We start from the raw sequence: 26487 nt of genomic DNA on the forward strand, positions 1-26487 counted from the left end.
ATAATGTGTGCATCAACTAGCCGACAGTCGGGCCGCGGTGATGGATTTGCAGTGTCTGCACCGTTGTTCCACTGCAGATATATTTTTACGGCGCGTTCATAGTAATCTGTGTAATGTCTCTTATCTGTGTGTGTGATACCTGTAGCGGAGTGCGGTGGTCGTTTTAAGGGTGAGTCGTCAGGGCGGATCCTCTCCCCTGGATACCCTTTTCCCTATGATAACAACCTTCGCTGCACCTGGACCATTGAGGTGGACTCAGGAAATATCGTGAGGTAAAGTCGGCTTTACATATAAATCAAGTTTACACCTCAGTGTTGTCCTTTTACTGCTCAGTCATTTGTTTGTCATCTTCGTATAACGGGAGCACCCGGATTTATTTTGACGTTACGGGTTTTGAATTGTCAAAAAATGTGCATCAAGTGAATGCTTCTACCCAGTCTTTTTGAAAAATATTGGTAATTTTCATATTCTAGCAGTTATTCAATATTACAGGGTGTTTTTGACAGTACTGATGTTGCAAACGTGTGACACACTGGTGACTCTTAAACTGCAGAAGTTTGACAATTGCAAAGCTTTTCTTGTTTGCAAATCCTCCAAATATCCAAAACAGTCTAGGACTTATGAGGAGTAGGGATGCCAAATTCAGGAACAGGAAAGTAAGACTAAATATTTTGTAAGCAGTTTTCATCCAGCATATATGGGAAAGTTCAGTGGGAGAGAGATACCAGGTTGAGATGGTTTTGTTGTTTATCTGTATGAAAAGGATGCTGAGGGTGGAGCTGGATGAGGAGAGATGGCGTGAAGAAGGATATAACAGAGAGTATTGGATGAAGATGGTCTGCGGTGGCAACCCCCTATGGGAAAATGCCAAAAATAAGAAGTAGACAATGGCGTTGTAACAATCTATGTGTGTTTAGGGAAGAAAAATAATGACCAGATGTTCATTTTTAAGGCCAATATTTCACAGCAAGACTCAAGGACAACTGATTTGTATGTGAAAAGAGATTCACCCGTAATGATGCAAAATTGGTTAAATAGATGTAAATGGGATGTCATCCTCATATAAAGCTTGTTTGTATGAATACATTATTTTTGGTTCCTTTCAGGTCATTTTGTGTAGGGAATAATGTAAAGCAGGCAGTTGTAGGAGAATTGAGCAGATTTTCACTTCATGTTTTGGACAGATTTGTTTTTTGTGCTGACGACAGTCTCCTGTTTCCGAACTTACAGCCTTCAGTTTCTGGCCTTTGACACTGAAGCCAGCCACGACATGCTGAAAGTGTGGGACGGACCTCCTGAGAATGAAATGTCTTTAGCAGAGCTCAGTGGGTCCCTGCTCCCAGAAGGAATCCACTCCACTCTGAATACGGTCACCGTTCAGTTCGAAACAGACTTTTACATCAGCAAGTCCGGATTCGCTATTCAGTTCTCCAGTAAGTGGTGCCTACAAATACGCACATTCATAAATAATGAGACCAGCGGTGATAGAAATGTTCCCTGAATCAGGTTTAATGTCACATGTATCCCGTCGTTAAGCCTCGGCGAGTTTAACAGGGTGCATCAGCAAAAAGATTAATTAGGATTACATTATATAGTTCAAGAGGATCTACTTTTAACTAAAAATCTGGTGTTAAATTTTTCACATAATTGCAGGAGAATCAAATTTTCCTTGATAGTTTTCACATCACCTATCCAGGCCGAAATTATTTTATTTTAGGAGATATTTTATGACAGATAGGGCAGACAGTAGGAATTGTGCTGTTTTTAGATACGGCACTGGCTGAAGGCATCAGCCTAATAGCCACGGAAATCTAGTGTGACACAGTTTTTTTTTGTAATTGCTCTCCTTTTCCTCCTCCATTTCCCACTTTGTCCCTATCCCCTATCTGTCCAGGCTCAGTGGCTACAGCCTGCAGGGACCCAGGTGTACCAATGAATGGCAGTCGGAGTGGCGATGGCCGCGAGCCGGGAGATTCGGTGTCCTTTCAGTGTGACCCAGGATACGAGCTCCAGGGGGACGACAAAATAACCTGCATACAAGTGGATAACAGATACTACTGGCAGCCCAGTCCGCCCGTCTGCATAGGTGAGAAGTCCAGCTTCCCTATATTCCACAGGGACAGACATTAGATGTACTGCATACCCGGCTATAGCGCTATTCAGGTGTCAGTATCCAACCCAAGGACGCAGCAGTGAGTGGCTTACAGGAGAGCTGTGTAGAACAGATAATGTCTATTCACCGCACATATCTGCACCCTGCTGCTTTTGCATGAAAGTCTTTTCATTTAGATTCTTCTAGGGGAAAAAAAGAAAAGATTAATTTTGTCTTAGGTGATTTAAAATGAGGTTATCACACCCATGGTCAAACTGCAGAGAATATTTGAATTTCATGGTGTTTTAAGACTTTATTAAATCTCATGTGTATGTACCTTCGTTTGTGTTCTCATCAAAGCTCCTTGCGGCGGAAACCTAACCGGCTCCAATGGATTTATACTCTCTCCTAACTACCCCCATCCCTACCCGCACTCAAAGGACTGCGACTGGCTCATCGCCGTCAACTCCGACTACGTCCTGTCGCTGGCCTTCATCAGGTAACTCCTCATCAGAGAGTCAGGCCCAACACTGAGAAGCTCCTCAATTATCCAAAGTTTTCTTTCTTGAACTTTTGTTACTTTAAAAGAAATAGCAAAAATGAAATGACAGTCGATGAAAAGGTCAGATTCAGCTGTATTTTAAGGGAGCAAAAAGGTAACTGGTTTTTCCAGTAATGCAGCGGCATTACCAAAATATGACTGCAGTCAATCCAGTCAGAACTCGTTACCCACCATTGTTGTCTTTTAGAAAATAGGTGGTTTTATTGGCGACGAGTTGTACGAAAGTATGACTCATATTGATGCTACCTTTCAGACTCTCTTCAGCTAAAAACGGAGATAGGAATAGTCATTGTGTGAGATGATAGAGACCTTCTTGTTAATCTCTTTTGTAGTGATTCTCCATTTTTTTTTTTTTTTTTTTTTTTTTAAGGAAAGTGTTCGAAAGCAATTAACAGCAGTGTTATTAGGGGGGGAAAAGGAAAAGATAAAACTACCAAATGGCAACACCCACAGATGGAGAAACATAAAAAAACATTATAAGATTTAGTAGGCTTTGATAATTTTGCTCATTCTGGGTAAAGACAACCGGGTGCAGACTTCAATCCTCCAAGTCCATCCTGATGTCCATCCTCTTTGGAATTGAAGTGGAGTTTTTCTCAAAGCAACAATTTGAACATTCCTGTGCTGAAAATGCACCAGAAATCTGCTCACACAACAAAACATAATTATTCAGACTCTAACGGCCTCCTGTTGATACTTTCTTGGTTTCCCCCCCATCTTCGTTTCTTCCCCTCTTTGTGTTCTTCTTCTTCTTTCTCCAGTTTCAACATTGAGCCGAACTATGACTTCCTGTACATCTATGACGGGCCGGATAGCAACAGTCCTCTGATTGGGAGCTTCCAGGACAGCAAGCTCCCCGAGCGAATAGAGAGCAGTTCAAATACGATGCATTTAGCATTCCGCAGTGACGGCTCCGTTTCCTACACCGGCTTCCACCTGGAATACAAAGGTAAGATATCCTGCCGACAGTCCCATCTTTTATATATGATGGATGCTGATTGAATTCCTCCTCAACTGGGGAAAAGAAGTATAGATGTGTTGCATTTGAAGTTATGTTAGCATCTATGTGGTCAGTAAACGCATCGATAATGATTGGATATCCTCTTGGAGCAAGTTTAAATCATTTATTTCTTAAATGGAAAGTTTTTCACAGCTGTTAAGAAAGTCATTTTCAGGTGCTTTTCTGTCTTACCTGTTAAACTCTGTTTTCGTGACAAAATATATGAAAAAAATGTCCGCAGAAATACTACATTTTCACATTAAAGCATGCATGTGCATTGAAATCTCACATACTGATGACAGCCTGCATCATGCTGATTTCAAAATTGAAACAGACTGATTAGAATAGATTGCTCTCGCCACAAAGTCCCTGTTGAGTTTGCGTCTGTTGAAATCGTCTGTCAGGTGGTGTGAGTTTGATCCAGTCGCCCTAAAGAAGTGATTTTCATGTGGAGCCAGGAATTAAGTCTTAAGTTGATGCGGGTTGCTGGTAATCTTTTGGGAGAGAGGCCAAAGCCATAATTTACAAGGTTCATGTAGCATACGAAAGCCGGGGGATGAAGTTATCGTTCTTGCTTCGTCTTAGTAAAGCCAGCTAAGGCAAACAGACTGTTCGAAAAGGCCAATGCAATGCCTGCCTCATTTGATTATCGCACAGGACTCAGTTATTATTAATCTGTCTTATTATTCATGTGTGCCTGTCGCATTGTCTTTGCTTCATACTCTGACTCACTTCCTCTCTCTCTCTCTCTCTCTCTCTCTCTCTCTCTCTCTCTCTCTCTCTCTCTCCCTCTCTCTCTCTCTCGTTCTCTCCTTCCAGCCAAGCTGAGGGAGTCTTGCTTCGACCCAGGTGTGGTGTTGAATGGAACCAGGCTGGGATCCGATTATAAGCTGGGCTCTACTGTCACTTTCTACTGTGAAGCAGGCTACGTTCTGCAGGTACAAACGGTTTAATGGAAGGTTAATTGAGTGAAAAAGGGACGAGGGAAGGGGACTTCATGGTTGGTACGATGGGTGGGTGATTAGCTGGTCAAAGGGCAGCTGTGTTGGTCCTCAGAGTTCTTCCCTGTTATTGAGAGGAATCTAGAAAGACCTCCTCCAGTTTTAAGTTGAGTTAGGTAAATGTATGATACTTGGATGACTTGATATTCATAGATGATTTGCTTTCTGTAGGGTTATTCGACTCTGACGTGCAGTATGGGAGATGACGGCAGACCTGGATGGAACAGGGCGTTGCCCAGTTGCCAAGGTGAGGCACAAGATAAAATAACCAAATGGATTCATTCACTTAGTTTCCTGCAATATATTTCACTCTGAGTTGCACTACTTGAGTTGCACTACTTCCTGTCTCACACTGGCACGATGTTGCATCTTTCCAGCTCCGTGCGGAAGCCGCTCTACCGGATCGGAGGGAACTGTTTTGTCTCCGAACTTCCCCAGAAACTACACTTCAGCTCAGACCTGCGTCTACTCAATATCTGTACCCAGAGAGTTTGGTAGGTTCATCCCAACACACACCACTCATCTGACATGCAACTATGCTCGGCAGTGTCGTCCATGAGAGAAAAAGATTAAATGTTTTATATACCACCTGCATTAAATTAGTTATGCTTCAGTAAAAAAAGTAAAATATTCAAATATGTATAGCTTGCATTTGGTGAAAAACCTGTAATGGCAATTTGATTCGACAAGTATTCATTTATTGTGTTTCACTTTGTGAAGCAAAGTGGAATTTAAAACCAGTCTGATATTTTAATGGGAATGCTCGGGTACACCCTGAAGGACCCTTTTAGGGTTTTTAAAGCATGCCGGAAAACTAACAGGGAGATTACACAAGAAGAAAAGAGGCTCCTCGACCGTTCCTTTAATTCACAGACAGAGTTTCATAATTGAAGTGACATTTCAAGATGAGGCTTTTTTTTAATCTTGCCACATTTGATCGACCGTCTTTAAGTACGACATAAGTGAAGATATGCACATTGTAAAGGATTCTTCTCATAAAGTAGGCTTTTCTGTGAGTGTATGAGGTAATGAGGAATAAGTCACCGGCTATGATCAAAGTTATTAAGATTATCTTCTGGAATATTTAATGTCACCGTGAAATCCCTGTTACAGTGACACTTAATGTCACTCACAAGCTTTAAGACATAGACTTTAATTTGCAAGTTAAATCAATACGAACATATGTGGTTATATGCAAACAATACCAAGATGGGAAAAGGCATCATCGCTATTCTTAATAGTGATAAGATAGCATCCACGCATTTCAGTTTATCCAACTGAGCATCACAAACTAATGGAGTCATTCCCAGTTGACTATGGGTGAAGGCATTATGCCATGGACAGGTCGCCAGTCCTTCACAGGACAAATGTAAAGAGATGGACAACACTCTGGAATTCACAAACACCAGGAAATTTTAGAATCACCAAATACTCAGAGAAAACCCAAGCATATACCAGGAAGAAAAATGCAAGCTCATTGCAATCAGGATATGTTATCTGTCCTTTAGTGAGGTTTGAAGGACTTCAAGCAATGGAGTTTCTGTTTAATGGAGTAGTGGTGAGCACTTTAGCTTCACAGAGAAGATACCCAGGTCTGATTTTGTGTGTAGTTTGCATGTTCTCCCTGTATCTACATCTGTAGGTAGCATATGAACCCTTTCTATTGCCATCATCAGATGGGATTCACTCACACTCTTTCTCATCTGTGACTTAAAACTCTTCTAAAGTCATTCACAAACTTACAGTTTACCAGTCTCATAATAATAGCACTGCTAAGGGCTGTCACTTATTTTTTTTCTTCACAAAAAGGGGTGAGAATGATGCAAAACTTCCAGTTTTAATGCCTTCTGAAGTGTTTCACTGTCCAAACCTCGGCTCTCCAGCTTGACCACATACATGTTTTTCTAAAATAAAAATACTGTGACAATAATTTATTTCAGCTCACAATAATTATTTCAGCTCACAGTAAGCATATGAATATGTTTGTGTCTCTATACACTGATTAATGAGCAGGCCTTCACCTTCATTATGGAATTAGTGGTAGGCAGATAGCATGTCCAATTATTCCCTTTGGAATTCAAACTAAATATCAACTTCCCCGGAAACTGGAGAGGTAATGTCTCATTATGTTTCGGAGCATTCTGGAGAGAAGCTAACATTTGGTCTTGCTGCATATTGTTTATGAAACAGTCAGCTTCCTCAAACCTCCCACGCAGAATAAGACATAGAGATGGTCCACACATTTTTTTTTTCTTCTTTCACAGCAGCTGCCATTTTATGTAACGTTATAATCAGTGGAGTGTTACAGACTCAAGGTTGCATTAACTATGGAGGTGAAGCTGCTGGACGATTAGCAGGATTCACTGGACTGATTATGCAATGAGTGGTGATGTTTCACTTTTCATGCAAATTGCTCTTGGAGGTTTAACACCAGGTGGGGAAACCCCTTGGTGAAAATCTGAGCGGATATGCCGTACCTCCCGTTGGACGAGAGCGTGGCTGAGGGCTCCCACTCGGCCGGCTCGTCGGGAGGCTTCGTGACTCCGCGGGGATCGGTGCACAGGTTCTCTCCAGCTGATGTCAGGAGCTGGAAAAGCCTTTCAAAATGAACAGCTTAGCATTTCCTTTCATCTCGGAACGAGTCCACTGGACCGGTTCAAACTTTGCAGGATGGTTACAATACAGTCATCAATTTTTCTTCTTGATATGACACAAAAAGCCAAATGAATGCAACATTCTCCTTTGCAGGTAACTCAAGGAATAGTAGGTGGCTAATGTCAGGTAAACTATGTGACTAATCACAGGTAAGCTAGGTGGCTAACCACAGGTGAACTAGTTGGTTAAAAATAAGTATATAGATCTCTAACCATAGGTAGACTAGTTGGCTAAAAATGGGCAAGCCAGTTGGCTAACAGCAGGTAAGCTAGGAGGCTAAACAAATAAGATAGGTGCTATCCACAGGTAAGCTAGGTGGCTAACCACAGGTAAACTAGTTGACCAAGAACAGGTAAGCTAGGTGGCTAACCTAGCGAAGAAAGACTTTTCTTTGCTATATCAGTATTGCATATATATTCATAAACAATACCCCTGAGCATAGAAAACATGTCCTGTGAGTGGTACGACTTTGCTCTTCTATAGATTTGGGAATCCATGCATGAAAGCTGAGTCTTGTGCGTCTTTCCACTGTGCAGCCTGCCAATATCACAGCGAGCAATGATGAGAACTTTAATCACTCTGATTTTCCTAAAGTCTACAGACGATGAGCACTTTGAGCTACTTCCCAGGACTGGAAAAAGCTTGACTCAGTGTCCTCTTAGCACTGTGCCAGTTTTAACCGTTCTCATGTAAAACCATGACTGCCCATAAAATACAGCCATAAAAGGTTATCGTAATTTATCCGAGACAGGCGCTTGGTTTTACTGTCAGATTTCCTTTTAGACCGACGGGGACGAGTCACAGCCAAATGAAAATCTAGCTTTGCTTCAGTTCTACAATGGTTGTCATCATATTAACATGAAATGAGATTTTACATGAGAGCGGAGAGGCTATCTAGTGTGAGTCAGAGCAATGTTTTAGCTCAGGCTTTGAAATAAATCTAAAGGGAGAAACAGCCTTGTACAAAGTGACCAGTGACCTTCTTATAGCTGAATATCCTTGGCAATGTTCTGATTTAATCCTCTACACCTTAGCCTGTGGGGCTGGACTGAGAGGGAGGGAAAGAGAGAGAACCAGAGAGAGATGTAGAGATGATATATGTGTGTGTTCTAGAAAGGGAACAGCTTCAAATAAATGCAATTTATTCCAAAGCACATTCTGTTCATGTGTTGTTGTGGTAAATACAATTTCATTTATATCACCGCACCCACAAATTTCCATCTTAAGGCTACTAATGATTGGTGTGAAGACACAGTGATCATTTGAGACAGAGCGAATTGGGCTAGTTTGACGGAGGTGGGGGCCTATGATCTCCGGGGGGCTTTCTAATACTACCTGCCACTACTGCTGCACTGTAAAATTCATGTCGCACCTGAAGAAACTCTTGCTATTAGTTTCCAGGCTTGGGTTTAATTTTCTGCCCACAGCAGGAGCCTTTTTCACCTTTCTATCATCCTGAAGTGAAGTAACACATCTGTCTCACAACTGGAGCATGACATTAACAGCAAACTGCTGGCATATCTCGCTATTTTAAAGGCGCTCGCCGAATGTGGGCAGCGCTCAGTCTGACAGGTTACCAGGTTTTCCCTCTGCTGTTCGTTCAGACGTTCTGTTTATAATTCAGCAGAAAAGACAAAAAAATGTCGTGCTTGGCTGGCATATGTTACAAATTGTAAGTTTAACCCTCCCAACGCTCTGACACCTTGTTATGCACTAACCAATTGAAGGGTGGTGGTGACAGTGGGGGGGAGTCCAACTTGCGCATGATAAAGATAAGGTGATGTTTTCGCTATTAAGCCTGCTGATATATAATTTCGTGCCAATAGCTGGCTTCAAATAGAAGTTGACACCACAGCTTAATAAAATTTAAATTAGGTATTACGGGTTAATTTTATCATTGGAAGGTCAGGCGCCGACAGTGGCAGAGAATAATAATTTGCCTCCAGCCAATTGTGGCTAACTCTTTATCTGTCCCCCCTTCTTTCTTTCTTTTTTCCCCTCCAGTTCTCTTTGGTCAGTTTGTGCTGTTCCAGACGTCTCTGAACGACGTGGTGGAGATCTACGATGGACCCACTCAACAGAACACGCTGCTGTCTTCACTCTCCGGCTCACACTCTGGTACAGACCGATGAACAGACAAACACACGACCAGACGCCCGCCAACATCTTACTGTATCTGGTTCTATGTCTCTGTTACTCTCTCTCCAGGGGAGTCCCTACCTTTGAGTTCAGGAAACCAGATTACAGTGAAGTTTACTACAGTCGGACCTGAAACTGCAAAGGGATTTCACTTCGTCTACCAAGGTTAACCTTCGAATAAATTGCAGTTATGAAGTATGAATTATTGGAAGAGGAGCAAAAGCCCCTAGATTTACTCATTTAACTTTAAATGGGCTGGATGTTGCTGCTGTAATTTTGTGGTTTGTACTGCTGGTTTTTTTTTTTGTTTTTTTTTCTGTAATTTTAGCCATTAAGTCATGAAAATCGAAATTGTTGTATCACAAATTGTGATAATATATAGAAGGAACAGATGGTTTATTCTCCTTTTTCAACTGGTTGCTATAAATATCCCCACATTTTCATGTAAAGTATGTAAATAAGTGACAAAACAATTCACTTCAAATTTTTAAAATGCACCTTTATATCTGTTATTAACCCATCTGAATATCTTTTCCCGTGTTCTCCAGCCGTGCCTCGGACCAGCTCCACTCAGTGCAGTTCAGTCCCCGAGCCTCGCTTTGGGAAACGTCTGGGTAATGACTTTGCGGTCGGCTCCTTGGTGCAATTTGAGTGCAACCCTGGATACATACTGCACGGCTCCACCGCCATTCGCTGCGAGAGCGTCCCGGACAACCTGGCACAGTGGAATGACACCCTGCCAACATGCATAGGTGAATAGAAATGTGAAAAATTCGACATAGGACAGAAGTTGTCGCAGCATGCACTCTGAGCCCGACCATGTTCAAGCTGTTACCTCAGCCTCGGGCTCTTTCTGGTCTCCCTCTCTGCAGCAGGAAAGGTTGCTACAACCCAACTTATTCTGCCTTCCTTTAACTTGCAGACAAAGCGTTGTTTTAACCTCTGCTTTTCTCTCGTTTCTCCTCTCTGCTGCTTCTCCTGCTCGCTTCTGTCTCCCTCGCTCAGTTCCCTGCGGGGGCGTGTTGACCTCTCGCCGTGGGACCATTCTGTCGCCGGGCTACCCGGAGCCATACGACAACAACCAGAACTGTGTGTGGAAGGTGTCTGTTCCAGAGGGGGCTGGGATACAGGTAGGCCCTGTCTCACGCCGCTTCCTGGCTGACCTACGTATCATTGGCTTAAAAGCTGAGCAGGCAGGATCTCAAGAGAGATAAGATATTATTAGAAGGATGAATGGATGGATGGTTTCTGAGAGAGGGGCCATCTAGAGATAGCGAGATACGATCTAATCACAAAAGATAAGGCCTGATTGCGTGTAAGCTAAACTGCTCTCACGGACAAATACAAAGGCAAAGATGCTTCTTAGACAAAGTGGAGTCTGTTGAAAGTATTTGACAGGCGCCTCGCAGTGTTTAGTTTTTCCTCCGGTGCTACAGAACATCAAATGAAGCCAGTGTTTAATAAACCTTTCCTCAAAGGCAGCTGTTTCACATGTTTTCTCTTGGTTTGCGGTCTGTCATTCTTCAGTTTCTTCAGAAAAAAAAACACTGATTGTAAAGACAAGTGACAAGATGTGATCTGATGAATTTTCTGGAGTCATTCATCGCCTGTCTGCTTTTGTTTATGTGTGTCTGTTTTTCCAGATACAAGTGGTGAGCTTCGCCACTGAGCATAACTGGGACTCTTTGGATTTCTACGATGGTGCGGACAACCACGCTCCAAGACTGGGCAGCTACTCTGGTAAACCTTCAACATCTTTCCACTTATCAAAGAAGCTACTTCATCTATGTAAAAGTGTTTCTTTCCTTTTTGTTCCTGAGAAGAAATTTTGATTAAAATAAAATAAATGGACAGTGAAACCATCTTCTTTTCGATTCAACAGATTTTTACATCAGTAAAGACAAGATAGACCATAATGGAAATTAAATCCGTTTTTTAAATAACCTTTAATATAACAAGTGCAGACTTGAAAGACTCTGACAAGCTCTTTTTTTTTCCTTTTATTTTTTTGTTTACCCATGGGTCCCAACAGCTGTTAGCAATAACATTTTATAGCGTGAAAAACATAAGGTAGTCTGGCCTTCATCCAAGCTCTGTGTGAGGTGGCTCATCCGTGCGCACTTTGAAAATTCCCGATCTGAAGAATATCTTAACTTCTGATGAAACGTTCCCACGAGGACAATAGCTGTATGAAGAATTAACAACTTTAATGTTTAGTAACCAGTTTCACAATGAATAATGCTCGATCGTTGAGTAGAATAGCGTGTGAAAATCCCTGCATGGCGTTATGAGGCAGAACGCACGCCGGCCATGCCGCTCCCCCGTGAAGACTGCAATTAGAGCTAAACTGGTTGCATTTTGCGTCTCGCAGCGGGAGCCGAGATACACATCCTTGTAACGCTTGCTTGTTTATCTGCGATTCCTTGAAAGACTTAGGAGAAATTTTCGTCGCATCACTAATTGATCCTCTTAGAGCCTAATTCTCCTCTCAGAATAGGAACTTTCAAAGCAGCCCGTGAGATGATCTGTCAAACACAGTAATTCCAAAACAATGCAATTATTCATGTCTAAAAGCTTCCAACATTTGCCTTGCTCTGTAATAAGGTAACTTCTAATTGGAAGGAAACCATTCGCATTTGCTCTGAGAGATAATATGGTACTCTGATTTTAACGTTTTTATCCTAATAACAGAAATTGCATCAGATGTCTGGAATGACAGTGATGTTGTTTGCTTTTAAATTTCACCACATACAGACTCAAACAGCACATTTTCTCATAGTATAACTGTTTATCCTCCAGCAGTTTCAAGTGAAAAATCATTCGGAGGTGTTCTCTCTCTGTTCATTTCCGCCCAATTCCTTTAAGTTCGCTCTCACAAAATCAGTAACTGAAAAAAAATATATATATTCCTTATTACTGATGATATCAACATAAATATTGTTGATATTTATTACATTTCTCTGCACTGCGCCACATTTCTCCACTCATCTCTCATCTCTGCCGGCAGGAAAAAAGAAGTAAACTCGGCAGAATGCTAAATGGAGAGCGCTGTGCATTAGTGAGCCATTAGAGGTCCGAATGCCCGCACTCACTACAATGGAGGAGAACTGGCTCCTGTGCTGCAGGAGCTCAGGTTTTACCCTCCAAAAAATGTGCTCGGTGTGGTTAAAGCCTTCCTCCAGGTCACTCGATTGTATAATTCAGAGGAGTAGCTGGCATCTTTGAGGGATTAATGCTGCTTTTAGGGAAGCAGAGTAATCTGTGTGTTGCACTGAATAATCTATGAGACGCCTTGGCATCTTTATGACCAAGAAAAAAAAATGGATGGGAGATTAAATTGTAACCAATGAATTGACATAATGATTCGTTTTCCATTTAAAAAACATAGTTAATGAGTAAATTCATGCCAAGCAATGATAAAACTTTCTTTATTAGGGTTAATTACAACTCTCGATTAACACTGTCAAATATCCCCAAATAACTGTTATGGTTAAATCCATGCAGTTAATTATTCTGCATCATTCATCAATTATTGTTGGGGGGGGTTCTTTTTTTTTTTTTCTTCATTTTTCCATTCTGATAATGAATGAGATTTTCTCTGGAATACGGAAACGACCAGCGGGAGGGCTGCAGACTGTTCGAAAAACTGCTAATTAAATCCCCCTTTCTCTACAGGCAACCAATAACATCCATTGACCTGATTCACTGTTGATTCAGAGAAATGTGTCTGTAACGCTGAAAAGCCGACGTGCCTGGCGCCTAACAGAAAGTAAAAATTAGAATATTTTTCCAAATATGTTCTGCCTCCACAAGCGGCCCGGTCGTAAAATATTGTTCATGTTGTTCAATCCTGAGACAAACCAAGACAATAGCAGATTAGAGGGAGCTAATGTATTCCTTTACATTAAAGTATATTGTGTCTAATACAATGTTGTTTGGAGCCTTGACAGAAACACACCGTTGCACCGGTGCCAGCTTTGCTTCAGTTCTGCCTCTGTACAGTTTTTTTTTTTTCTCTCTCTCTTCTACTTCATACTTTCCCTTGCCACACTAAGTAGGTCAAGCCAACATTTGAAAAGTGGTTTCAAATAAAACAGATGTCTCAAATAAAAGTAATTCCCTTCTCCCTCCTTTGAGAATACTTTGTTCGCTAACACAAAAAAAAAAAAAAAAAAAGGAGAAAAGAAAAGGAAAATGTTGGTTTGGGAAGCCTTTGTTGATTTCTTTTCTGTCAGATAACTAAGATTGTTTGCTTTCAAGCTTCAGTTTAAAATAAATAAATGTGATCGTGGTCCTCTGTTCCGTTCTGCAGGCACCACGATCCCCCCTCTCCTCAACAGCACATCTAACAACCTCTATCTCAGCTTCAGCTCCGATATCAGCGTCTCAGCTGCGGGATTTCACCTGGAATACACAGGTACATGTTTATATTCCATTCAGCTTTATCTCTGCCCAGTGCAATATGCACGGAATAATAGCAGCATCACTTTCATAGTAATGTTTATTTCACGCTTTCCTCTCAGCTATTGGCTTGGAGTCGTGTCCAGAGCCTCAGACTCCAAACTATGGAATCAGACAAGGAGACCGCTTCATGGTGGGGGATGTTGTGCAGTTTTCATGTGAACAGGGATATTCCCTTCAGGTAAATATTCTCCCAGGCTGTTGAGGTAATGAGTACGATTGGAAGGGTTTCCACTTTGCTCACACGTGCACAAGATGCATACAAACACACACGGAACAACACGTTTAATGCAAACCGACTGCCAGATATGTATGTGAAATCATTAAAGTGTACTCAGCCTCTCTGATGTGCAGCCATTCATTCTTTGTATCCCCTTGCTGCACAAAGCGGGACCTATTTAGGCTGAATCAAAAGGAAACCCGCTCTCGGGTGGCGTTCCCAGCTCCTGCTAAACATACAAGTTTGGTGTGGTTCGCACAACTCCTGAATAATGAATGCTTCTGGTGTGGTCTGCCCAATTCCTGTGCAGCATGCTGCAGAGCTCTAATGGAGGCTTTGCTTGGCTCATGTTTAATATCCAGACCTGCAGTATTATTACAGGCATCCAGACACGGTGTTGCTGCAGTGCATAGAGAATGTTGAGAAAAAATAAAGCAGCGTTTGCTCGGTATGGTGCGAGCAACAAAACTGGTTTCCTTTGTATTCGCAGGGTAACGCTCATATCACATGTATGCCTGGGCCTGTCAGGAGGTGGAACTACCCTGTACCGCTGTGTCTCGGTAGGTGGTAGGCGCACACACACACACACACACACACACACACACACACACACACACACACACACACACACACACACACACACACACACACACACACACACACGTACCAGAGCGTGGGTGCAACATGCAAAACTTCACTGTCGAAGTAATGCGAACCGTCTGCTCTGCCTCCCTGGAAAATAAGCTGTTTGATCAATTTGCTGTTCCATGATGACCTGATTATTCAGTATTCTGTGCAGAATATGATTACGCTTTTAAACTGATGAATGCCCGGTCAGGCTCTGCCGTAAACATGCGGCGTGTACCGAGGCATCAGTATGCATCCAGGCGAAGGAGAGGAAACAAGCCCCGGACATATTTTTACTCGCACAATGCTGATTTATTTAAGGAGGGTACTTATTAAACACTCAAAACATCAATGTTTTATCTATTAAAAAACAAAAAGAGGAAGATGCTTGGTGGAAGACACTGAAACGCCCGGGCGGTAACAGTGTATTTAGAAAGGGAAAGCATGTTTTTGATGTGCTTCCTGTTTCCTTTCATGTCGTGTGTGTGTGTGTGTGTGTGTGTGTGTGTGTGTACAGCCCAGTGCGGTGGGTCCATGACGGATGTGAGCGGAGTGATTCTCAGTCCAGGTTACCCCGGCAACTACCCCAGTGGATTAGACTGCACATGGACGGTCAACTTACCTGTCGGCTTCGGTAAGAAACACTGTCAACTTCTGACCGGAGTGTAGAAACACCTGTGTTTGTCTTTCTGTTTTGGCTGCCTGTCTGTGTGTCGGCTTTCATTTATCTATGTTATTTATGGATTTATGTGTAGAGTTGGTTAAAAAAAAAAAAAAAAAAAAAACTGAAGAGAAACGTGAATGCAAACCACTCAATATCACAGCAAATGAAATAAATTAAACAATACATTTACATGTTAAATTGTCCAGCTTTTATTATTTATTTAATTCTATTTATAATACTGTGCACAAAGCCTGCTGCTATTGTTGTTTTTCATACATTCAGTTTTTTCCCCAGTCTTTCTCTTTCTCTCTGTGTCATCAGTATAACTTGTGTCTGTGTTTTTCCTCTCCTCAGGTATCCATCTCCAGTTCCTCAACTTCTCCACCGAGGCGATCCACGACTACTTGGAGATCCGCAGCGGGACTCTGGAGACGGGCTCGGTCATTGACAGGTTCAGTGGTCCGGTCATCCCCAAAGCCCTGTTCAGCACCACCCACCAGACCAGCTTCTTCTTCCACAGCGACTACTCCCAAAACAAACCGGGCTTCCACATCACCTACCAAGGTAAAGGGACTCTTCAGCGTCTTGTTTTCAGTGATGATACCCTCACTTGGAACCGTTTGATGTGATTTATGATCAGATCTTCTCAGAAACAGGCTCCCACAACATGCACGCTAACTTGAATTTTCCCGGCAATTTACAGTGCCGTTTACTGAAGAAAATCCCTCTTTTCATGCAGTTTGTGAGTCAGGGATGAGATGATTGTCATATTTATATTTACGGTGGCAAATTGTGCCCCTAATTCCACTAATGTGGACATTTATTTGTCAGATGGATAATGCAGACGGCAGCTTAACCAGGGTTTCTGAAAGCCGAGAGAATCGTGAATACGGGCGGTTTGATAATTGCTACTATTTGCCTCTTTCTTTGGTCACATCTAACATTATCGTACTAGTTTCTGTTGTTGCTGCTTACTCATTTTTCACAACTGTTTATGTTTTCGTCTTTTCTAAAGTTTGAGCAACAGATTGGAGAAAATTATTTCTCTCAAACAAGGCAGCAGAATAATTTCCTCCTTAATGAACTTAGTGCTGACAAACATCTTTTAGGTGGGAGGATACGGTTTATTTTACATCTTGCATGCAAAGTGTAGTTACGTATGCAGCGCTTTTAACTCGGGGACAAGGAACGGCTCCAGCTGCTCATGCCGAGATTATTTTCCAGCATTAACTACCAGAAACATTCAGATGTTTTTTTTTTTATTTTACCCGCCACATTTCACGCAGTCGCTGACTGTTGTTTATTCGGCGTTGGATTCGATTTACTTTCTCTTCAAAAAGCTAGCGTGGATGTAGAAAAACAAACTTGTTTGCAAATGTTAGCTTTTCCAAGTTTTAAAGCCACCTCTGCATTGTTTTTTTTTATGTTTTTTGCCGTTTCTGCAGCCTACCAGCTCCAGAGCTGCCCGGACCCCCGGCCGTTTCGGAACGGCATCGTGATCGGCACCGACTTCAGCGTTGGGATGACGGTGTCGTTCGAATGCCTGCCGGGATATTCTCTGATCGGAGAAGCTTCGCTCACGTGTTTACATGGAATCAGCAGGAACTGGAACCACCAGTTACCACGATGTGAAGGTAACGCAACCAAATAACATTTCTTTCTAAAGCAACAACCATCCATTACAATAATAATAGCAATAATTCATTAATGTGAAATCGATATTTTTTTCACATTTTGATTTATTTATACCCTCTGTATTGCGCAAGATTCATTCATAAATATACTTACAATAAATTAATTCAACAGTGCTATAAAAGAAACAAAAACTTTCTCTGACAATTAGGTCTGCTTTAATAAAACACACAATAACACTCACAGAGAATAGAAGCACTTGAAAAGCCTCTCATTCTGAGACAGAATGACTGGAAATAGTATTATTGAGGTGCTTCTCCTTTTGTTTCCATTGAAACAGTAACAGAGCAGCTCTTTGGAGCAGAGAAATGAAGACAGCAGCTCTGCAACTCTTCAAGAGTATTGAACTCACGAAATGTAAAATGCTATAATTTTACCAATCAGTTACTCATTACTATCAACATTAAGGCCTTACTTTTTTTTTTATCTTGTTCAAGGGTTTAATGCATTTTTTTTTAGAAGTGAATAGAATTCAGTTTCTGCTAATTAGACTTCCTCTTAGCTTGTTGGTGTCTTTATTGTTCCTGCCATCCAATGAGTCCGTCATCTGTTCAGACACACTGCTATTTGGAGTAGACTCAATAATTTACCTTGATATTTCCTGTCGTTTATAATCAGCTGATATTGAGCTTTTTCTAATTCTTCAAAAACAAACCTGCTTGTGAAAAGAATCAGTGGGAAAAAGGGAGCAAATAAATGATCAAATAATTAGAAAAAAATGAAAGCCAGTAGTGTACACTCCCAGCTAATTGTGGAAGTAAAATTATTCAATTTTTATGACCAGCAACTGCGCAGCATTACTGTCTGTTTTTTTTTTTCTTTACTCTTAAGGCTCTGAGGTTTATCACGAATGCACAGACCATAGTAAATGCACATTCTTAATAACCCACCACACCTGAGGAGTACCTGAGCTGCAGAACTGGAATAAAAATGTAATGACAATTTATTAAAAGTATTAAGGTGTTATCCAGTGGTCATTACGTGACTGATTGAGGCGTTCCCTCTCTCAGTCATCCAGACAATTACCACAGCTTCACAATGGTAATACTAATTTGCTGCTAATTTATTAAAGGGAACTCTCCTAATATTCTGTCTCGCAGCTCTCTGCGGCGGCAACATCACATCATTAAATGGCACCATTTACTCTCCTGGTCACCCTGAGGAATACCCAAACTTCCAGGACTGTGTGTGGAGTGTCAGAGTTCCTCCCGGACATGGAATTTATATCAACTTCACCGTACTGAGCACCGAGCCCATATACGACTACATTACTGTCTGGTAGGTGCCGTTTAGTTATTTAATTGGTTTGTTTTTGTACCTTTTTTTTTTTACTGACTCTGTTCTGCCTCTTAATGGGTAATTTTATTAATGATTTCCTTCTGCTTCCATCTTCAGTCTTATTTTGCTTGGAAATGTCCTTTTTTGACTGAATAGCCATTTAATTTGTGACATACACACACACACACACACACACACGCAGACACACACACAGAATGCCATGCTCTTTAACATCTCTTCAGAGCGAGCCACTAATTGGCTCGATTCCTGCAAGATCCACTCCGACCGCAGACGTCTCTCCTCGAATATAAGATATATTCAGACATAATTCCCCTCCGTTCGGGGAGCATCCATTTCTCTTCACCCTAAACTCTTTCTCTGTTTACCTCCTCTTTCATGTTTGGTCAGTCTCTCTCTTACCTGCACAGACAGGTCCTCTCTCTTCTTTATTCTTCTCGGGAGAAGGAACCATTGGCAACAGCAGACATTTTGTCAATGGAGGTGCTTAAATGGTGCAGAGATGCCATGTTGCCCAGTTATCTGCAGGCACAAGGTGGCAGCCAGACCATAATTAGGTCATACAAGCTTCTTCTTCTTCTTCTACGGTTGCCATGTTGTTGCCCCTTCTCTATATAGTCGTCTTTATATCCGGCTTCCTATAAATAGACAACGTGGTGTAACGTCACCTGGCGTGCGTCCGTGGAGAAGCAGGGCTAAAAGCAGGAGAAAAGAAAATAGCCCAGGAAGACACGGCTTTCTGCTGATACACTGTCTTGCACATCTTGTATTTTTAGAACAACACAGACTAAATATCTGTCATGTGAAATTGTTTGCCTGTCATGCCTGAAGCACTGAAACCTTCCCAATTTCCTCATTTGGTGGTTTTCTTCAAACATCAGGACACTCTAAAACTAGACCTGAACCCCTTCTTTCCATTTAGGGAATGTGTCTCACGAAAAGAGAAAATATTTAAAGTGCTTGTGATATAAATTGATGAATCAATGAAAGGTTTGATACAACAAATACGGTTCTCTTCTTGGTATCTCATTCTGTTTGATCTGATGTGATCCTATTTGATCTGATCCTGTCCGATCTGATCCGACTCGATCAGATCAGATCAGATCAAGTCGGAACCCCTCCCGAATCGGCGAGGCGTTGGATCCGTCTGATAAACCCAACCTATCACCAACAGGTTGTTTTGTTCTGCCACAGATGTCGTTTCTATCTGCTGTGTTGACGCCTTCAGTAGCTCCAAATCACAATATCTGGCTCTTCTTCCTCCAGAGCGAACCGTACAACAGCGCGCCGCCCACCCGCGGCTCATTGCGAATCCCACGAATCGCTCGCGCAGCGTGTGGCTGACCTCTCTGTCCGCTCGAAAAGTGGACAAAACACTGAACTCACACAAAGCCGGAGAAGACAACACAGTAGAAACCCACAATCTCAGTCGCCGAGTCGTAATGCCGGCCCCCCGCGCGGAGCACAGCGTCCGTGGTAAAGGTGTGATTTTCACAGCGGTCTCCTCAGCCTTGAGCCAGCCAGCCTGACAGTCACTTAGTCTGCTAATTGGACTCAAACTGGGGGGGGGGCTTACTGCGGGATTTTTATTTTGAGAACTATCATATATGTCACCGATGCTTCCCTGCGTGGTGAAAGTTCACACTACACCCATCTATAGAGTACTAATAATTGTTAGTGAGTGGGAGCGGTGAAAAGCAACGAGTGCAGCGGCTCTGACGACTCCAAACCGCCCAACGTGAATCAGAGAGGACGATTCCTTACATAGGCTGACAGGTATAATTAGCCTCATCCGAAAACACTTAACAGCAGGAAATAATCATTTAATATAACTTCACAATGATACGTTTTAATCATGGATAATGGGGCTGCTAGTTAGTTCCAGTGTGACAGCTGGTGCTGCTGTCATTAAAGGTGAAATATGCTTACGACGCTGCTTTCGCAGTCTGACCCGCCATTTGATGAATAATTCCTTGTCCTGCCCTCTGCAGTATGTTTCCCCTTTATCCCGGGCCCGTATTAGAGACACCAGTAAACCAGAGTCTGCACAAAGACTCACATTTGTTTTACTTATGATCAGACAACAGCTCAATATTTCAGAATTTAAGAATCTCGCAGCGGGATTAAAGGCAGCCACACATTTGGACGGTGTTGTTATCGACAGTGATTCTTTCATTTGGACTCACCAAACGTGTGAATGTATTTCATATAAATGAGCTTCGGTGACATTGAAGTTTTGGATTGTTTTGAGAAAGAAAATGGTGGATCAAATGGATGCTCGCTCACTCTGGGCAGCGGCACTTTGTCACACAATTTCCATCTACATTTGTATTCAATGAAGCGGATCCAGTTTTGTCTCATAAAATGCAGTCCAGTCCCTTCCATCTTTGTTTCTAGCCTCAGAAAGACCATTTCCTGATCACAAGCAGCCGTCCATCTGCCAGATTTGACCGCAATCATTTATTCAAATTGTGTTCTAGCTTAAATATTTTCCCCTCTCAGTTTATAAAGTAAAATACGGTCCATCGTTTCCTGGCTCCTCAGTCTCTGTCCTACTTCCTCTGTGTCTCAGACTGTCTCCTGACGTGGCTGCGTTTCTCTTTTTGTCTCATCACAGGGATGGTCCTGATCAGTCTTCTCCTCAGATTGGCCAGTTTAGTGGGAACACGGCTCTGGAGTCAGTCTACTCGACCTCCAACATCATCCTCATCAAATTCCACTCCGACTTTTCTGGAGCCGGTTTCTTCGTTTTAAGTTATCACGGTAAGGCTGTAACCGCATGTTTAGCATTATTAAACAGATATATCAGTATAAAACTCATTGGGTGTCACCTAATGTACAACAGAGGCAAGACTTCAGTGTTACATTGTGGTTATTTAAAAGAGCAGCATCCTTCAGAATCCAGAGTTCCCATGATACCAATAACTTTTTTTTTATTAGCATTAATTTGTGAGCTGAGTTGCTTTTAGATTCAGTATAGAAACATCTCCATTAAGATGACTGAACACCGTCGACTTTGGTCAATATTTCCATTTCTTTATCACTCTCTGACTTCATTGTCAAGAGAACTGAGGCATTTTATAAGCCCATTAGTCCTGCGGTCATGTATATCCAGTTATTCTAAATGGGAGCAGTTTTGCTTATAAATGAGTCGTGAAATATGTGAGTAAAGTGTCATTTACTCTCGGTGCTTTCGTTTCAGGTTTTACTGGCGCACGTACTAGAGTTTGAGTAGATCAAGTGTGGCTCACCTTAGTCTGTCAGACTAGAGTTTAAAAAGGGGATTTTTGTGGAATTTAAAAAGAGACCATTGTTGGTTATATGGGTGTCTACCACCAACGTGAAGATTCAGATTTTCCTTTATTTCCAAATGCTTAAACCCAGCACCACTCATCGAGAGCGCCTAAGACCTCCCTATAAAGTTTCAGTGGGGAAATCTGTAACTGTATATAATTTACTTTTGACCGGCTTGCATAGCCTTTACGATAACATCAGACAAGACAGTGCTTTATTTGTGGCACATTGAGGAAATATGCATTATTGCAGCAGCAAGTGGACAATATTAAGAGTGGCAAAAGAATACGAACAATAATAATAAGTATTAAAAACAGTGACAGTAAAATGGCATGTAATTTGTTATGATTCCAGAGGTTAAAAGAATACAAACACTTTGTATTAAATTACACATACTGTTGCATTGCCTAAACTGTTTTTAAGGGCAAGTGAGAGGAAAGTATTCTCAAAGTTTTAGACACTTTTTGACCACTTTTGAACACTTTCTGTGTTCGTTCAACAAATGCATATTTAAATGTAAGAGTTTCTATTACATTGGCTACAAAAATCTAAAGCCAAAGATATACTTTAACAAGTCTAATTATTCCAAAGTTCAACTCAAATCAATGTGAGTACCTGTAATTTGTTATTTCTTCCTGCGTATTGATCACTTTTCCTTTGTTTACATCCTTTGGATGAAGACAGCAGCTTATATCATTGTAATGCCAAAAGGTACCTTTAGATTTTCCAAGGTTAAGAAAAACATTCCAGCAGAAACCTGCTGTACTCGTGAAACACCTCATCTCAGGGTGACACGCTTTTCTCAATGAATCCTCATATTTTAGAAATGCAATATTTTCACCAGGCAGTGAAAATAACTACTGAGAGATTCTGCCTTATCAGGCGATGTTTCAATGGCAGAACGGCATCTCGCTCACTGTCTATACTGTATTTACTGTCCACAACACAAACACACACACACTCTTCCTCAAGTTTGTGTTGTGTGAGCTTTAGTGGAAATATGTCAGGTTGTTTTATGAGCAAATTTCCTTTCTTTTCCACACAGATGACACCCAGTTAATGAATTCCCGTTGGCAGGTTTTAACTGTCAGCTGTCACACTCGCACAGGAGGAGTACCAGCTGATGGATTCAAGTTTGCTCGGCGCCACTTCCTTATTGGGCGGCGCGCAGACAGTGACAGGGGAAGACGGATGACGGTTGACGTGTGTGGCGGCGGTTGTTAGCATTATTTTGTCGCCGCCGCCGCTTTATGAGATTGTGTTAAGGCGAAACAAAAGAGATGGCAGGAGGGAGACAGAGGGCAGGTTAGCCTGGCAGATCAATGGCGGGAGACAGTTTGGTAGAATAGCTCGCTGATGATCACAGAAGGAAGGTACATCGCTATTGATTCCTTGCACTGAAGTTTTAAAAAAGAAACTTGTCAAAAATAATGAACAAAGTTCATATCTTAGCTCCTCGGCGTCTCTCCGTGACCTGAATTGAATTCAGAATGTCAGCGTTTGTATCAAAGACAGCTGAGAAAGTGCAGATTTTGTTTGAAATGCCAAATAGATGCCCCCCCCCCCAAAAAAAAAAATAAATAAATAAATAAAAACGTGTCAATCCACTGGTTGGGGATATTCATCTTCGTCATTGTCCTCCTATTTATTCATCTCCGGGTCAAGGTTCTGAATGCCAGCACTCACGATAATGTTGTCATGGACATGAGACTGAGAAAACCGATGTGACATGAATGAGGAAGTAGCTATAAAAATGGTCTAAGAGCTTAGTGAGATCAATGACTGCTCACAGTCTTCCTCGCGCAGGCCCGCATAAACCTATACATGCACACGTTTTGAGACGACCAACACACACACACACACACACACACACACACACACACACACACACACACAGACCAAGGGGCTTTGATATGCATGAGAGCAGCAGATACTATTGGCAGGTCTCATTTTCATAGTCAATTTCATCCTGACTTACAGCCCTCAGCCCTCACTGACTCTCTCTCTCTCTCTCTCTCTCTCTCTCTCTCTCTCTCTCTCTCTCTCTCTCTCTCTCTCTCTCTCTACCTCTTCATGGCTGTGTCTGTTTTCTCTCCCCCCTCGCTCTCTCTCTTTCCTTCTAATTCTCTCTCTGTCTGTTAGTGAGTGATCTACGGTCATGCAGTAATATTGATTACAGCCTTCAGCTCAGTAGCTGTAAAGTCAGTTCTTTTTCTTTCTTTTTTTTGTTTTTTATGATTCAAGGCAGTGCTATACATCTATGTAGCCGCTCTGTTTTTTTGAGTCCACGCTCTGCGGAATGAAACCACCTGAACTTCAAGCGTGAAGTCAAACTGATACAACCAAACTGTGCAATGTTAATTCCAAATCCCGTCTTGGACCGAGCGCGGATTTATCGCTCGCGATTTCGTTCTCACACACCGGTATTTGATCTCTCTCTCCTCTCCGCTCCCCTCTGCCATGTCCTCTCTTCCCACAGCCTACCAATTAAGGGTTTGCCAGCCTCCTCCAGAAGTGCCCAACGCTGACATACTGATGGAGGATGGCGAGCTGGAAATAGGTGAGTTGTCTGTCTCCCTAAAAAGCCTGTGAATCTGTCAGTTTGATGGAGGCTGCCAACTGGGAACTTGTTACTTTCCAGTTGCAGACAGGATAACAAGAGCCGTAAAGATCGCAATCAAAAGTCGGCGGTGTTTTATGATGTGCTCGGGTCGTTTTCTCTTGTCACAGTAATGATAGGCTTGACAAGGATGGAAATTGTTTTCAGATTCTTGAGTAGAAGTTGCCAGGCCACACAGTGGTGCAGCAGGTTGTGTAGGAGTGGAGTGGGGGCGGATTTCTGTTTGGAGTTTGCATGTTCTCCCTGTGTGTGTGCAGGTTTGCTGCATGCCGTGTGGCTCTTTAACTTCCCTGTAGTGACTCTGACAAGCTTTCACAAAAATCATGCTTAAAAACACTTTTTTTTTTCTATCTTTGTTTGAATCATTTTCCTGCTCAGCGGTGGGGCTCTTATCTCACAGACGGAGATCACAAAAGTGACAGTTCAATGAAAGAACAGTTCAATAGTTTGACAACTGAAATATGGATCACATCCTACTGTCTCACCTGCCTGCTGCTTTTCATTTCAGCTGATAAATTTAGATTTTTTTTTTTTTTTTTCGAAATTGTTTTGGCGAAAACAGCTTAAACCGGTGCATAAGTATCTGATCACAACAATAACATCCCAGCAGTTCTCTTAAATTTTGTAAATGCAACATTAACACTTTGGGATATGCAGCCTTGTTATGTCTTTTTTTCAAAATGTAACTTTTTTTGTTGTTGTTTTTTTTTTTTTTCTTCATGAAATATATTTAGTTTCCCAATGTCAGATATGCTGCACTTACAACATGCTTTTCTTACAACATTGAAACACAAGTATTATCTCAGAGGCTAAAGAACTGATCAGGCTGCCGGCCTATAGATTGTTTTTCTTCTTCTTTTCCCTTTCTGAGTTGGTAAAGACAACTCTAAGCTAAATAAAGCAGATAAAGGCTGACTTATGGACACATGAATGTGTGTGTTTTCTGTTTTTGTCTGTCTGCAGGTGACATCATCCGCTACAGATGTCATCCTGGATTCTCATTGGTCGGCAGTGAGATTTTAACCTGCCGCCTGGGAGAAAGACTGCAGATGGATGCAGCGCCTCCAACATGCCAAGGTCTGTCTACTTCAACACAAAAACAATCAAAATTGTGTTTGATTACTATTTTCAGGTGTTTTAACATAACCACTGTCTCCCTTCAGTCCAATGCCCGGCGCACGACGTGCGGTACGACTCGTCGGGCGTCATCTTGAGCCCCGGCTGGCCGGAGAGTTACCCCAACCTCCAGATGTGTTCGTGGAGCATCACAGTAGAGAAGGGATACAATGTCACCATAACCTTTGAAAGTTTCCACACTGAGAGAGAATTTGACGTGTTGGAGATTTTTGATGGTAAAAACAACACACACACAGACACACACACTCAAGCAGAGAAATTTTAGGGGGGAAAAAATCCAGCTTTGAAGCTCAGTCTTTGTCAGAGCCACCTGCCACCTCACACTGACACACTCTCTTAAAAGGGAAAGAGCGAAAGCAGGAACTACTAAATTAGAACGCATGACAAATGTTTATCTGCCCAGTCTCATTAATTTTCTTTGCCTCTCTCTCTCTCTCTCCTTCTTCTTCTTCTTCTCTCTCAGGGCCGACGGCGAACAGTCCCACTCTGGCCACGCTGAGCGGCGACCTGCCAACGCCCTTCAACCTCACAACTTCCGGTCACCAGTTCCTGGTCCGCTGGTCCTCAGACCACGGCACGAACAAGAAAGGCTTCAAAATTCGCTATGTTGGTGAGTACCAAAGTATGTATCCCAACTTTATTTTACTTCTACTTTATCATATGATGCATGGAAGTAAGAACACAGCTAGAGACAGACAGAAGGACTGGAAGTGCTTCTGAGAGCGCGATCGAACATCCAGGATGAGTCACAGTGGAGATAATCATTTGCTCTGCGAGTCTTTTAACAGCGCGAGAGTTGCTCAGTTTTTGTGGGTTCATGTGGGGAAAGTTAATTAAAAAGTATCTACAGTATGAGTAAGTCGAGCTCATCTCTGCTCCACACCTCCTCATCTTCAAGCACACTTTTCTACCAAACTTCTGTCTGTCTCCTGAAGCCGTTTACCAAGTTGCATTATGGGATAGTTCTTAAGTTTTATTTATCCAAGGGAAGCTTGATGAGCACAGATGCCGTTTTACAGCAAGTTTC

At 42.1% G+C, this 26487-nt stretch overlaps 1 protein-coding gene across 2 annotated transcripts in view; it reads left to right on the forward strand.

The window, feature by feature from the left end:
- The window catches only part of csmd3b (CUB and Sushi multiple domains 3b), a 337669-nt gene that overhangs the window by 275826 nt on the left and 35356 nt on the right, over positions 1-26487 (forward strand). For both annotated transcript variants that reach the window (XM_030120514.1, XM_030120513.1), the window contains exons 28-52: positions 146-272; positions 1231-1433; positions 1895-2086; positions 2453-2591; positions 3416-3603; positions 4474-4592; positions 4827-4902; positions 5033-5149; positions 9315-9428; positions 9519-9614; positions 9998-10201; positions 10455-10579; positions 11093-11189; positions 13762-13866; positions 13973-14091; positions 14621-14690; positions 15275-15391; positions 15776-15985; positions 16867-17055; positions 18214-18391; positions 21027-21172; positions 24183-24263; positions 25287-25400; positions 25487-25675; positions 25924-26082. In XM_030120514.1, the coding sequence (XP_029976374.1) occupies positions 146-272; positions 1231-1433; positions 1895-2086; positions 2453-2591; positions 3416-3603; positions 4474-4592; positions 4827-4902; positions 5033-5149; positions 9315-9428; positions 9519-9614; positions 9998-10201; positions 10455-10579; positions 11093-11189; positions 13762-13866; positions 13973-14091; positions 14621-14690; positions 15275-15391; positions 15776-15985; positions 16867-17055; positions 18214-18391; positions 21027-21172; positions 24183-24263; positions 25287-25400; positions 25487-25675; positions 25924-26082 (3474 nt within the window). The remainder of the gene's footprint in view (positions 1-145; positions 273-1230; positions 1434-1894; positions 2087-2452; positions 2592-3415; positions 3604-4473; positions 4593-4826; positions 4903-5032; positions 5150-9314; positions 9429-9518; positions 9615-9997; positions 10202-10454; positions 10580-11092; positions 11190-13761; positions 13867-13972; positions 14092-14620; positions 14691-15274; positions 15392-15775; positions 15986-16866; positions 17056-18213; positions 18392-21026; positions 21173-24182; positions 24264-25286; positions 25401-25486; positions 25676-25923; positions 26083-26487) is intronic.

This window comes from Salarias fasciatus, chromosome 22 (assembly GCF_902148845.1).
Source record: "Salarias fasciatus chromosome 22, fSalaFa1.1, whole genome shotgun sequence".
NCBI classification, from domain to species: Eukaryota; Metazoa; Chordata; class Actinopteri; order Blenniiformes; family Blenniidae; genus Salarias; species Salarias fasciatus.